This window comes from Cheilinus undulatus, linkage group 20, assembly GCF_018320785.1.
Source record: "Cheilinus undulatus linkage group 20, ASM1832078v1, whole genome shotgun sequence".
Classification (NCBI taxonomy): domain Eukaryota; kingdom Metazoa; phylum Chordata; class Actinopteri; order Labriformes; family Labridae; genus Cheilinus; species Cheilinus undulatus.
Window position 1 is genome coordinate 42,150,130 of NC_054884.1, and position 14,341 is coordinate 42,164,470.

The 14,341-nt window shown below is 45.5% G+C and overlaps 1 protein-coding gene across 3 annotated transcripts in view; it reads right to left on the reverse strand.

The window, feature by feature from the left end:
- Positions 1-14,341, reverse strand: part of lipf (lipase, gastric) — a 65,522-nt gene extending 51,181 nt beyond the window's left edge. For 2 of the 3 annotated variants that reach the window (XM_041815416.1, XM_041815414.1), the window contains exons 1-3: positions 14,255-14,315; positions 14,028-14,102; positions 4,242-4,392 (exon numbers count right to left, since the gene is read on the reverse strand). In XM_041815416.1, coding sequence (XP_041671350.1) covers positions 4,242-4,392; positions 14,028-14,047 — 171 coding nt within the window. In that variant the 5' untranslated portion in view covers positions 14,048-14,102; positions 14,255-14,315. Of the gene's footprint in view, positions 1-4,241; positions 4,393-14,027; positions 14,103-14,254 lie in introns of all 3 variants that reach the window. The other variant, XM_041815415.1, reaches the window with a different exon arrangement.

Sequence of the window (14,341 nt, forward strand, 5' to 3'; positions counted from 1 at the left end):
TCTGTTGTGTTGTTGGTCTGTTGTGTTGGTGGTCTGTTGTTGGTCTGTTGTGTTGTTGGTCTGTTGTGTTGGTGGTCTGTTGTGTTGTTGGTCTGTTGTTGGTCTGTTGTGTTGGTGGTCTGTTGTGTTGTTGGTCTGTTGTGTTGTTGGTCTGTTGTGTTGGTGGTCTGTTGTTGGTCTGTTGTGTTGTTGGTCTGTTGTGTTGGTGGTCTGTTGTGTTGGTGGTCTGTTGTGTTGGTGGTCTGTTGTTGGTCTGTTGTGTTGGTGGTCTGTTGTGTTGGTGGTCTGTTGTTGGTCTGTTGTGTTGTTGGTCTGTTGTGTTGTTGGTCTGTTGTGTTGGTGGTCTGTTGTGTTGGTGGTCTGTTGTGTTGGTGGTCTGTTGTTGGTCTGTTGTGTTGTTGGTCTGTTGTGTTGGTGGTCTGTTGTTGGTCTGTTGTGTTGTTGGTCTGTTGTGTTGTTGGTCTGTTGTGTTGGTGGTCTGTTGTTGGTCTGTTGTGTTGTTGGTCTGTTGTGTTGTTGGTCTGTTGTGTTGGTGGTCTGTTGTGTTGTTGGTCTGTTGTGTTGTTGGTCTGTTGTGTTGGTGGTCTGTTGTTGGTCTGTTGTGTTGGTGGTCTGTTGTGTTGTTGGTCTGTTGTGTTGTTGGTCTGTTGTGTTGGTGGTCTGTTGTTGGTCTGTTGTGTTGGTGGTCTGTTGTTGGTCTGTTGTGTTGTTGGTCTGTTGTGTTGTTGGTCTGTTGTGTTGGTGGTCTGTTGTGTTGGTGGTCTGTTGTTGGTCTGTTGTGTTGTTGGTCTGTTGTGTTGGTGGTCTGTTGTGTTGTTGGTCTGTTGTGTTGGTGGTCTGTTGTTGGTCTGTTGTGTTGGTGTTCTGTTGTTGGTCTGTTGTGTTGGTGGTCTGTTGTGTTGGTGGTCTGTTGTTGGTCTGTTGTGTTGTTGGTCTGTTGTGTTGGTGGTCTGTTGTGTTGTTGGTCTGTTGTGTTGGTGGTCTGTTGTGTTGTTGGTCTGTTGTGTTGTTGGTCTGTTGTGTTGGTGGTCTGTTGTGTTGGTGGTCTGTTGTTGGTCTGTTGTGTTGTTGGTCTGTTGTGTTGTTGGTCTGTTGTGTTGGTGGTCTGTTGTGTTGGTGGTCTGTTGTGTTGGTGGTCTGTTGTTGGTCTGTTGTGTTGTTGGTCTGTTGTGTTGGTGGTCTGTTGTTGGTCTGTTGTGTTGTTGGTCTGTTGTGTTGTTGGTCTGTTGTGTTGTTGGTCTGTTGTGTTGGTGGTCTGTTGTGTTGGTGGTCTGTCATTGGTCTGTTGTGTTGTTGGTCTGTTGTGTTGTTGGTCTGTTGTGTTGTTGGTCTGTTGTGTTGGTGGTCTGTTGTTGGTCTGTTGTGTTGTTGGTCTGTTGTGTTGGTGGTCTGTTGTTGGTCTGTTGTGTTGTTGGTCTGTTGTGTTGGTGGTCTGTTGTTGGTCTGTTGTGTTGTTGGTCTGTTGTGTTGGTGGTCTGTTGTGTTGTTGGTCTGTTGTGTTGGTGGTCTGTTGTGTTGGTGGTCTGTTGTTGGTCTGTTGTGTTGTTGGTCTGTTGTGTTGGTGGTCTGTTGTGTTGGTGGTCTGTTGTGTTGTTGGTCTGTTGTGTTGGTGGTCTGTTGTGTTGTTGGTCTGTTGTGTTGGTGGTCTGTTGTGTTGGTGGTCTGTTGTGTTGGTGGTCTGTTGTTGGTCTGTTGTGTTGTTGGTCTGTTGTGTTGTTGGTCTGTTGTGTTGGTGGTCTGTTGTTGGTCTGTTGTGTTGTTGGTCTGTTGTGTTGGTGGTCTGTTGTGTTGTTGGTCTGTTGTGTTGGTGGTCTGTTGTGTTGGTGGTCTGTTGTTGGTCTGTTGTGTTGTTGGTCTGTTGTGTTGGTGGTCTGTTGTGTTGTTGGTCTGTTGTGTTGTTGGTCTGTTGTGTTGGTGGTCTGTTGTGTTGTTGGTCTGTTGTGTTGGTGGTCTGTTGTGTTGGTGGTCTGTTGTTGGTCTGTTGTGTTGTTGGTCTGTTGTGTTGTTGGTCTGTTGTGTTGGTGGTCTGTTGTGTTGTTGGTCTGTTGTGTTGGTGGTCTGTTGTTGGTCTGTTGTGTTGTTGGTCTGTTGTGTTGGTGGTCTGTTGTGTTGTTGGTCTGTTGTGTTGTTGGTCTGTTGTGTTGGTGGTCTGTTGTTGGTCTGTTGTGTTGTTGGTCTGTTGTGTTGGTGGTCTGTTGTTGATCTGTTGTGTTGTTGGTCTGTTGTGTTGGTGGTCTGTTGTTGGTCTGTTGTGTTGTTGGTCTGTTGTGTTGGTGGTCTGTTGTTGGTCTGTTGTGTTGTTGGTCTGTTGTGTTGGTGGTCTGTTGTGTTGGTGGTCTGTTGTTGGTCTGTTGTGTTGTTGGTCTGTTGTGTTGTTGGTCTGTTGTGTTGGTGGTCTGTTGTGTTGGTGGTCTGTTGTTGGTCTGTTGTGTTGTTGGTCTGTTGTGTTGGTGGTCTGTTGTTGGTCTGTTGTGTTGTTGGTCTGTTGTGTTGGTGGTCTGTTGTGTTGTTGGTCTGTTGTTGGTCTGTTGTGTTGGTGGTCTGTTGTGTTGTTGGTCTGTTGTGTTGGTGGTCTGTTGTTGGTCTGTTGTGTTGGTGGTCTGTTGTGTTGTTGGTCTGTTGTGTTGTTGGTCTGTTGTGTTGGTGGTCTGTTGTTGGTCTGTTGTGTTGTTGGTCTGTTGTGTTGGTGGTCTGTTGTGTTGGTGGTCTGTTGTTGGTCTGTTGTGTTGTTGGTCTGTTGTGTTGTTGGTCTGTTGTGTTGGTGGTCTGTTGTGTTGGTGGTCTGTTGTTGGTCTGTTGTGTTGTTGGTCTGTTGTGTTGGTGGTCTGTTGTGTTGTTGGTCTGTTGTTGGTCTGTTGTGTTGGTGGTCTGTTGTGTTGTTGGTCTGTTGTGTTGTTGGTCTGTTGTGTTGGTGGTCTGTTGTTGGTCTGTTGTGTTGTTGGTCTGTTGTGTTGGTGGTCTGTTGTGTTGGTGGTCTGTTGTGTTGGTGGTCTGTTGTTGGTCTGTTGTGTTGGTGGTCTGTTGTGTTGGTGGTCTGTTGTTGGTCTGTTGTGTTGTTGGTCTGTTGTGTTGGTGGTCTGTTGTGTTGGTGGTCTGTTGTGTTGGTGGTCTGTTGTTGGTCTGTTGTGTTGTTGGTCTGTTGTGTTGGTGGTCTGTTGTTGGTCTGTTGTGTTGTTGGTCTGTTGTGTTGTTGGTCTGTTGTGTTGTTGGTCTGTTGTGTTGGTGGTCTGTTGTTGGTCTGTTGTGTTGTTGGTCTGTTGTGTTGTTGGTCTGTTGTGTTGTTGGTCTGTTGTGTTGGTGGTCTGTTGTGTTGGTGGTCTGTTGTGTTGTTGGTCTGTTGTGTTGGTGGTCTGTTGTTGGTCTGTTGTGTTGGTGGTCTGTTGTGTTGTTGGTCTGTTGTGTTGTTGGTCTGTTGTGTTGGTGGTCTGTTGTTGGTCTGTTGTGTTGGTGGTCTGTTGTTGGTCTGTTGTGTTGGTGGTCTGTTGTGTTGGTGGTCTGTTGTTGGTCTGTTGTGTTGGTGGTCTGTTGTTGGTCTGTTGTGTTGTTGGTCTGTTGTGTTGTTGGTCTGTTGTGTTGGTGGTCTGTTGTGTTGGTGGTCTGTTGTTGGTCTGTTGTGTTGGTGGTCTGTTGTGTTGTTGGTCTGTTGTGTTGGTGGTCTGTTGTTGGTCTGTTGTGTTGGTGTTCTGTTGTTGGTCTGTTGTGTTGGTGGTCTGTTGTGTTGGTGGTCTGTTGTTGGTCTGTTGTGTTGTTGGTCTGTTGTGTTGGTGGTCTGTTGTGTTGTTGGTCTGTTGTGTTGTTGGTCTGTTTTGTTGTTGGTCTGTTGTGTTGGTGGTCTGTTGTTGGTCTGTTGTGTTGTTGGTCTGTTGTGTTGGTGGTCTGTTGTGTTGGTGGTCTGTTGTTGGTCTGTTGTGTTGGTGGTCTGTTGTGTTGTTGGTCTGTTGTGTTGGTGGTCTGTTGTGTTGTTGGTCTGTTGTGTTGGTGGTCTGTTGTGTTGTTGGTCTGTTGTGTTGTTGGTCTGTTGTGTTGTTGGTCTGTTTTGTTGTTGGTCTGTTGTGTTGGTGGTCTGTTGTTGGTCTGTTGTGTTGTTGGTCTGTTGTGTTGGTGGTCTGTTGTTGGTCTGTTGTGTTGGTGGTCTGTTGTGTTGTTGGTCTGTTGTGTTGGTGGTCTGTTGTGTTGTTGGTCTGTTGTGTTGTTGGTCTGTTGTGTTAACTGTGTGTATACTCTGTGATAGGTGAACTCACAATGTTCATGTGTACTTCAGGGTCCAGGTGCTGTCGTAAATCGAAGCGTCTGTGATCCACAGAGAGTCTCTGAGCAGACCTGCTGCTGTCATCCGGACGGCTGAGGACGAGACCAGCAAGCAACAGCACGGACACGCACAACATGGTCAGCCTGAAACACACACACACACACACCCCCACACACCCACACACACACACACAGTTAGACTGGTGTAAACAATCATTAGAGTGAAACATCAATATTACAGACTTAGAGGCCTCAAAGATGTCCGCCCTCTTTTCACCAGCTCTGGTTCAAATTCTTCATCAACATTTAAAAACTCCCTTATTTCAGTTTTTAAATCCATGAACAGAGATAAAAAGATAAAGGTGCTAAAGTGTGAACTTCATTATTTCTAGGAACTACAATCACACGTTTCCCTAAAGCAGTGTTACTAACCCAAAGAGACGCAATCTAAGAGGTGAAAAGTGGTAAAAACGGCATGAAGTAGCACTAAAAATAAGGTAAAATTGGCAAAAATGGGTGAAAATGAGTAGGAAAAGTGGAAAAAGGGTCAGAAAGTAGCAAAAATGGGTGAGAAGTGACAAAAAAAAGAGATACAGGTGGCATAAAATGGCCCAAAAGTGGCAAAAACATGTCAAAAAAATGAGTGGAAAGTGACTAAAATGGGCAAAAAGCAGTCAAGAGTGGGCAACAACAGGAAACAAGTGGTTTGTAATGGAAAGGGTAGCTAATATGGGCGAAATGTGGCAAAAAACAACAACAAAATGGGCAAAAATGGGATGAAAGTGAAAAAATAGGAGAACATGTCAAAGAGTCAGGGGCGGAGTCAGGGGCGGAGTCAGTAACATTTAAAGGCACAGACACAGAAACAGCTGGTTCTGATCATGGCTGAAACAGAGGGGCGGAGTCAGGGGCGGAGTCAGTAACATTTAAAGCCACAGACACAGAAACAGCTGGTTCTGATCATGGCTGAAACAGAGGAGTTTTTAGACATGCAGAATCAATACTGGAGTGTTTTTACAGAAACAGACTCCACAGACATGTTTTAGGACCTCTCAGACCGGTATGAACTGGTCTTAAAGGGTTAAATATGTGACCTTTAAAGACACTCCTGCCAATCATTGAAGATACCCAGGCAGCTTTACTTTATAACAGTATCTGTTAAGCACTGGCACTGGTATCAGAAAAAACCCAAACCAGACCCACCTCTAATAGTACATACGTACTCTCCAGCCACTTTATTAGGTACACCTTACTTGTACTGGGTTAGACCCTGTTAAGAGCTCCATAGAAGTCTCCATGACCCATCAGTGAGTCCTCAAACACTCCTGGATCTGAACCCTCCCTGAGTCATGTGACTGACAGATAAAGGTCAGATTCTCATGCTGTTGGACTCTGACTGGCTGATATCAGCGCGCTGTGAGGCGTTTAGATTACCGTCCAAAGGTCAGCTCCCCCTCCCCAAAAAAACACGCCGTTTATAACCACAGATGGCCTAATATCTGACCCTAACCCTAGCAGAGGGAGGGACGGTCTCTGCTGTCTCTGACCCTAACCCTAGCAGAGGGAGGGACGGTCTCTGCTGTCTCTGACCCTAACCCTAGCAGAGGGAGGGACGGTCTCTCTATGACCCTAACCCTAGCAGAGGGAGGGACGGTCTCTCTATGAGCCTAACCCTAGCAGAGGGAGGGACGGTCTCTCTATGAGCCTAACCCTAGCAGAGGGAGGGACGGTCTCTCCATGACCGTAACCCTAGCAGAGGGAGGGACGGTCTCTGCTGTCTCTGACCCTAACCCTAGCAGAGGGAGGGACGGTCTCTCCATGACCCTAACCCTAGCAGAGGGAGGGACGGTCTCTCTATGACCCTAACCCTAGCAGAGGGAGGGACGGTCTCTGCTGTCTCTGACCCTAACCCTAGCAGAGGGAGGGACGGTCTCTGCTGTCTCTGACCCTAACCCTAGCAGAGGGAGGGACGGTCTCTCCATGACCCTAACCCTAGCAGAGGGAGGGACGGTCTCTCTATGACCCTAACCCTAGCAGAGGGAGGGACGGTCTCTGCTGTCTCTGACCCTAACCCTAGCAGAGGGAGGGACGGTCTCTGCTGTCTCTGACCCTAACCCTAGCAGAGGGAGGGACGGTCTCTCCATGACCCTAACCCTAGCAGAGGGAGGGACGGTCTCTGCTGTCTATGACCGTAACCCTAGCAGAGGGAGGGACGGTCTCTGCTGTCTCTGACCCTAACCCTAGCAGAGGGAGGGACGGTCTCTGCTGTCTCTGACCCTAACCCTAGCAGAGGGAGGGACGGTCTCTCTATGACCCTAACCCTAGCAGAGGGAGGGACGGTCTCTCTATGAGCCTAACCCTAGCAGAGGGAGGGACGGTCTCTCTATGACCCTAACCCTAGCAGAGGGAGGGACGGTCTCTCTATGAGCCTAACCCTAGCAGAGGGAGGGACGGTCTCTCTATGAGCCTAACCCTAGCAGAGGGAGGGACGGTCTCTCCATGAGCCTAACCCTAGCAGAGGGAGGGACGGTCTCTCCATGACCGTAACCCTAGCAGAGGGAGGGACGGTCTCTGCTGTCTCTGACCCTAACCCTAGCAGAGGGAGGGACGGTCTCTCTATGACCCTAACCCTAGCAGAGGGAGGGACGGTCTCTGCTGTCTCTGACCCTAACCCTAGCAGAGGGAGGGACGGTCGCTGCTGTCTCTGACCCTAACCCTAGCAGAGGGAGGGACGGTCTCTCCATGACCCTAACCCTAGCAGAGGGAGGGACGGTCTCTCTATGACCCTAACCCTAGCAGAGGGAGGGACGGTCTCTGCTGTCTCTGACCCTAACCCTAGCAGAGGGAGGGACGGTCTCTGCTGTCTCTGACCCTAACCCTAGCAGAGGGAGGGACGGTCTCTCCATGACCGTAACCCTAGCAGAGGGAGGGACGGTCTCTGCTGTCTCTGACCCGAACCAGAGGCTTGGGAGGTACGGTCTCTCTATGACCCTAACCCTAGCAGAGGGAGGGACGGTCTCTGCTGTCTCTGACCCTAACCCTAGCAGAGGGAGGGACGGTCTCTGCTGTCTCTGACCCTAACCCTAGCAGAGGGAGGGACGGTCTCTCCATGACCCTAACCCTAGCAGAGGGAGGGACGGTCTCTCTATGACCCTAACCCTAGCAGAGGGAGGGACGGTCTCTGCTGTCTCTGACCCTAACCCTAGCAGAGGGAGGGACGGTCTCTGCTGTCTCTGACCCTAACCCTAGCAGAGGGAGGGACGGTCTCTGCTGTCTCTGACCCTAACCCTAGCAGAGGGAGGGACGGTCTCTGCTGTCTCTGACCCTAACCCTAGCAGAGGGAGGGACGGTGTCTCACCCTAGCAGAGGGAGGGACGGTCTCTCTATGACCCTAACCCTAGCAGAGGGAGGGACGGTCTCTGCTGTCTCTGACCCTAACCCTAGCAGAGGGAGGGACGGTCTCTGCTGTCTCTGACCCTAACCCTAGCAGAGGGAGGGACGGTCTCTCCATGACCGTAACCCTAGCAGAGGGAGGGACGGTCTCTGCTGTCTCTGACCCTAACCCTAGCAGAGGGAGGGACGGTCTCTGCTGTCTCTGACCCTAACCCTAGCAGAGGGAGGGACGGTCTCTGCTGTCTCTGACCCTAACCCTAGCAGAGGGAGGGACGGTCTCTGCTGTCTCTGACCCTAACCCTAGCAGAGGGAGGGACGGTCTCTCCATGACCCTAACCCTAGCAGAGGGAGGGACGGTCTCTCTATGACCCTAACCCTAGCAGAGGGAGGGACGGTCTCTGCTGTCTCTGACCTAACCCTAGCAGAGGAGGGGCGGTCTCTGCTGTCTCTGACCCTAACCTAGCAGAGGCAGGGACGCACTCTGCTGTCTCTGACCCTAACCCTAGCAGAGGGAGGGACGGTCTCTGCTGTCTCTGACCCTAACCCTAGCAGAGGGAGGGACGGTCTCTGCTGTCTCTGACCCTAACCCTAGCAGAGGGAGGGACGGTCTCTGCTGTCTCTGACCCTAACCCTAGCAGAGGGAGGGACGGTCTCTGCTGTCTCTGACCACAGGATCTGACCCTGACCATACTCTCCATCACTGATCAGTCACATCAACAGGTGGTGCAGTCATCTGACTGAGGAACCATGAGGCCAACCCTGGATTCTCAGGCCCCCTAGTTTAAAATCAGGATCACAGTAGTCCTGTTCCTGATCTAGGGCCTCATTTATAAAGCTTGCTTACGCACTAAATGGGGCTTGAAAGTGGCGTACGCTACTTTCCAGGCAAAGGTTGTGATTTATAAAAATAAACTTGGCGGGAGAATGTGGCACCGGTACATCAACTTTGATCCTTGTGCACGAACATTTTGGAGACGGGGGAAACTGGCGGCGCAGATGGTGAGGTGGTGAACTGAAGCCAGTTTCATCTCATCTGTTTAATGTCATCACATATCAGACTACAGACCCGCGTAATCATAAACAGCCTCGTCTGCAGAGTTCTAGATGTGCTCCTTCAGTGAGCCATTACTGTAGGCACAATGTTCATCACACTTTCATCTTCAGTGATGCAGAGCGGTGACAGCACTGATTGATTAGCATTAGGTGTGTAACAGTCAGTCTAACTGCTGAGTAAGCATATAATCAGTGTGGTGACACTCGTGCGTAATGCTGCGCTATGGATGCGCTGGCACTGCTGGAAGATCACGCAGATGGTAGGATCAGGATGGAGAGAGACTTTAGGGACCACCAAGATGTCCTGGTCCATGATGATGACCAGCTAATAAGCCGATCTAGATTCCCTAGAGCAGTGCTCTTGGATCTATGTGCTGAACTGGGACCAGTTAGACTGAACCACCCACCGGAACCGCGCCATCCCAGTGTATACAGGTGCTGACCACTCTGGGGTTTATGGCAACCGGCTCCTTCCAGCGGGAATTAGCCCACAGGTCTGTGTTTGATACGATTAACAACATTTAATTGTCCATTTTCAGTCTACAGCCCCCTGGGTCTGATATAATACCGTTAGATTCTGTCCTGAGGTCTGGGATATGGCAGCCATCCCTCAGCACACTGATGCCAGCCGCTCTGGATGGCATTATAAACATGACCAGTCCATACAGGTTTCCTTACACTGTGGGTGAACAGGCCAATATTAAAAGACAATTTGCAGCAATGTCTGGGTTCCCAAATGTAATCGGCGCAATTGACTGCACTCACGTTGCTACAAGGGCTCCGAGTGAAAATGAATTTGTTTGTGAACCGACAAAATGTGCATACAATCAATGTACTAATGATTTGTACCTCAAACATGGTTTTGACAAATTTAGTGGCCTGGTGGCCTGGGTCAACACGACTCATTCATCCTGACACAGCAGCGTAGGGAACAGCCTGCAGATCGCTCTGTGGCGCTCACACATTTACAGCGGTGACGGCGTGCTGCCGCTCGCTTGTTGTTCTTTTATTAGTGATGCCACCACTGGGACCACCAGATAAAATCATTATTCTGGCCTCCACCTCACCCACAAACACCTCTGTTTCGGTCTGCGTGAAATTCCTTTTCCTTGTCGTCTCTGTCATGCGTAAAATGCCGTCGATGGGGGGCTTATTAATATGCATAAACATTCCTGAGGTACGTTGACCGCTCATGGTAAAATGTGGGAGTGTAGAGGGCGGGGAGTGACATGAATCCACCTGTGCAATCTTCCAGGTGGACTGTGATTTATAAAGGGAAAAGTGCTTGGAAGTGTGCGCACGTACAGTTTTATAAATCAGATTATTTTTTTGCGCACACCATTTTCAGCTTTTGGGCGTACGTACACTTTTAGTATGGATCCTACACAACGTTTTATAAACGAGGCCCCAGACCAGTAAAAATATAACTGTGCTAGGCTGACTGGTCTGACTGGACTGCCCAGGTTATTTAAGTCTGATTGATCAGACATGAGCGTCTTTACTGATTTTCCTCTGAGGACAGAGGAACAACAGAGATTACGTGCAGGAATCCGATGATCAGATCCACAAATAGAAAGAGGAGGAAGAGCTGAAGCAGAACTTCGTCTTCTTGTGTTCTCATGAAGAGGAACTGGGAGGTTTTCACGTGTCCTGGTTGGTTTTTATAAATCTGAGCCATGACTCAGCACTTTCACACACCATAACATGTCCTAACACCAAGAAGGTTTCCATCGTTTCACATCCAGATTTAAAGTCACACTGAAATTCATCAGAAAACATCAGACTGATGAAACAGTTTGGATTTTACTCTCCAGCTCCCTGGGTCTTAGAATAACTACTCTGAGGGCAGATCCACTAAAGAAGAGTAGAATTACAGTCTGAATCAGCTGTGAAATGATCCTGTCACTGTCCCTCCCTCTGCTGGTGTTTATTAAACAGGTAAACAGGTATCACTACGGGTTCATCTCCCATGAATCACTGGGACAACTCTGAGTTTAGACCTCAGTCCAGGCACAGACCCCGGCTGTACAGAGACTGGGGCCAAATGTGTAGAATAACAGTGGTATTTAAGGTCTGTGTGTAGGTTAAACAGACTTTATCTGCTCTGACCGCCTCAAACTGACGTCAACAATCATATCAACCTTTAACATTTGCTGACTGTCAAAAACCAACATACAGAGGAGGGACCACCACACTGGGCTTTGGTTGATATTACCACACTAACTGATGCTGATGAATTTATAAAAGAATAGATTAAAAAGAGACTCAGGACTAAACATCAGTCCTATAAACACACCTTTAAGAAAGGACAAGATTAAAGTTTAGGGATAAACAACAAAGTAGACTTGAGCTGATATAGACTGATATTAACAGCTGATATAGACTGATATTTACAGCTGATATAGACTGATATTTACAGCTGATATAGACTAATATTTACAGCTGATATAGACTGATATTTACAGCTGATATAGACTGATATTTACAGCTGATATAGACTGATATTTACAGCTGATATAGACTGATAGTTACAGCTGATATAGACTGATATTTACAGCTGATATAGACTGATATTTACAGCTGATATAGACTAATATTTACAGCTGATATAGACTGATATTTACAGCTGATATAGACTGATATTTACAGCTGATATAGACTGATATTTACAGCTGATATAGACTGATATTTACAGCTGATATAGACTGATATTTACAGCTGATATAGACTGATATTTACAGCTGATATAGACTGATATTTACAGCTGATATAGACTGATATTTACAGCTGATATAGACTGATATTTACAGCTGATATAGACTGATAGTTACAGCTGATATAGACTGATATTTACAGCTGATATAGACTGATATTTACAGCTGATATAGACTGATATTTACAGCTGATACAGACTGATATTTACAGCTGATATAGACTGATATTTACAGCTGATATAGACTGATATTAACAGCTGATATAGACTGATATTAACAGCTGATATAGACTGATATTTACAGCTGATATAGACTGATATTTACAGCTGATATAGACTGATATTTACAGCTGATACAGACTGATATTTACAGCTGATATAGACTGATATTTACAGCTGATATAGACTGATATTAACAGCTGATATAGACTGATATTTACAGCTGATATAGACTGATATTAACAGCTGATATAGACTGATATTTACAGCTGATATAGACTGATATTTACAGCTGATATAGACTGATATTTACAGCTGATATAGACTGATATTTACAGCTGATATAGACTGATATTTACAGCTGATATAGACTGATATTTACAGCTGATATAGACTGATATTTACAGCTGATATAGACTGATATTTACAGCTGATATAGACTGATATTTACAGCTGATATAGACTGATATTTACAGCTGATATAGACTGATATTTACAGCTGATATAGACTGATATTTACAGCTGATATAGACTGATATTTACAGCTGATATAGACTGATATTAACAGCTGATATAGACTGATATTTACAGCTGATATAGACTGATAGTTACAGCTGATATAGACTGATATTAACAGCTGATATAGACTGATATTAACAGCTGATATAGACTGATATTTACAGCTGATATAGACTGATATTAACAGCTGATGTAGACTGATTTGAATAAGACCATGTGAAATGTCTGAATAAAGTGCTCTAATGTTTCGCGGGGGGGGGGGGGGGGGGTCATCACATGGGTCTGTGATGAAAGAATTAAAGGAGACATTTTGATAGAAATCAGTGAGCTCATCTCTGATAATGCATTCATTGAAGCAATGTGAATAAATGTGATTTTATAAATGACCTTTATGTGGTTGTCTGTGGTTTAGAATCTTCTGACCTTTCTGCTGGACTTAAACTTTTACTCTTCCTCATCTACCAGATTATCATAATGATAATAACAGTTCTAATGGCAATAGGCTTCTTGTCATTGATGGCCCTTTCTTTACCATTTTAGTTTATAAAGGTTCATTTTAGAGAGTTTTATAATCACATAAAAACTCCTTCATGGTTCTTTAACCAAATATAATGTGCTGTTGAGAACATGATGTTCCGTGTGATGTTTCCTAACCTCTTCCAGCCTTTAGCAGTTTGATTTGATGACTCTGTTCTTTCTCCACAGTAACTCCATGTTTTCTGCTTTTTCTCTTCTTGTTCATTTTAACTTGATTTAACCCTGGTATAAAGTCTGTTTGTGACTAGTTAGTTCATTTTAACTTGATTTAAACCTGGTATAAAGTCTGTTTGTGACTAGTTAGTTCATTTTAACTTGATTTAAACCTGGTATAAAGTCTGTTTGTGACTAGTTAGTTCATTTTAACTTGATTTAACCCTGGTATAAAGTCTGTTTGTGACTAGTTAGTTCATTTTAACTTGATTTAACCCTGGTATAAAGTCTGTTTGTGACTAGTTAGTTCATTTTAACTTGATTTAAACCTGGTATAAAGTCTGTTTGTGACTAGTTAGTTCATTTTAACTTGATTTAACCCTGGTATAAAGTCTGTTTGTGACTAGTTAGTTCATTTTAACTTGATTTAAACCTGGTATAAAGTCTGTTTGTGACTAGTTAGTTCATTTTAACTTGATTTAAACCTGGTATAAAGTCTGTTTGTGACTAGTTAGTTCATTTTAACTTGATTTAAACCTGGTATAAAGTCTGTTTGTGACTAGTTAGTTCATTTTAACTTGATTTAACCCTGGTATAAAGTCTGTTTGTGACTAGTTAGTTCATTTTAACTTGATTTAAACCTGGTATAAAGTCTGTTTGTGACTAGTTAGTTCATTTTAACTTGATTTAAACCTGGTATAAAGTCTGTTTGTGACTAGTTAGTTCATTTTAACTTGATTTAAACCTGGTATAAAGTCTGTTTGTGACTAGTTAGTTCATTTTAACTTGATTTAACCCTGGTATAAAGTCTGTTTGTGACTAGTTAGTTCATTTTAACTTGATTTAAACCTGGTATAAAGTCTGTTTGTGACTAGTTAGTTCATTTTAACTTGATTTAAACCTGGTATAAAGTCTGTTTGTGACTACTGGCTCGTTTTAAAGCTCTTCTTCGTCACTTTATGTCTTCTACCTTCCATTTCCGCTGGTTTTATTGGGGCTATTGCGTCTTCACCGCAGTAATAACTCGTTCATAATAGAGGAGGTTAAGCGGTGTTGCGCTTTAAACGGAGACCGTGTTAAATGGTGGCCTGACAGATGTTATAAGGAGCTACTTTGTTCAGGTTTTCAATGAGGACGTCTTATGGGCTTATTTTCACAGAGGTGTTCTGATGACACTTAAAGATCCTGTTACCTCGACAACCACGGACGCATTCGGCGGGAAGCCACCAGTCAACACGGTCACTATTTACACCGGAACACCAGAGAGCTGCAGTACGACATAAAAACAACATAAAGACGGTAAAACTGTCGTCCTTGTCACCGTTGTTGTAAATGTTTAAACTCTAATATTAATGGATGAGATGTCCAAAAAGACGACACTGAGTTAATAACGCGTTAATAACGCCGTTAAACACTCACCTGTCCGCGGTTCTGTCCCGGTGTTTCAGTCAGACTTCTCTGACCGTCCGACGGTTTTAACAGCAGGATTCAGGAAGAGCTGCTGTG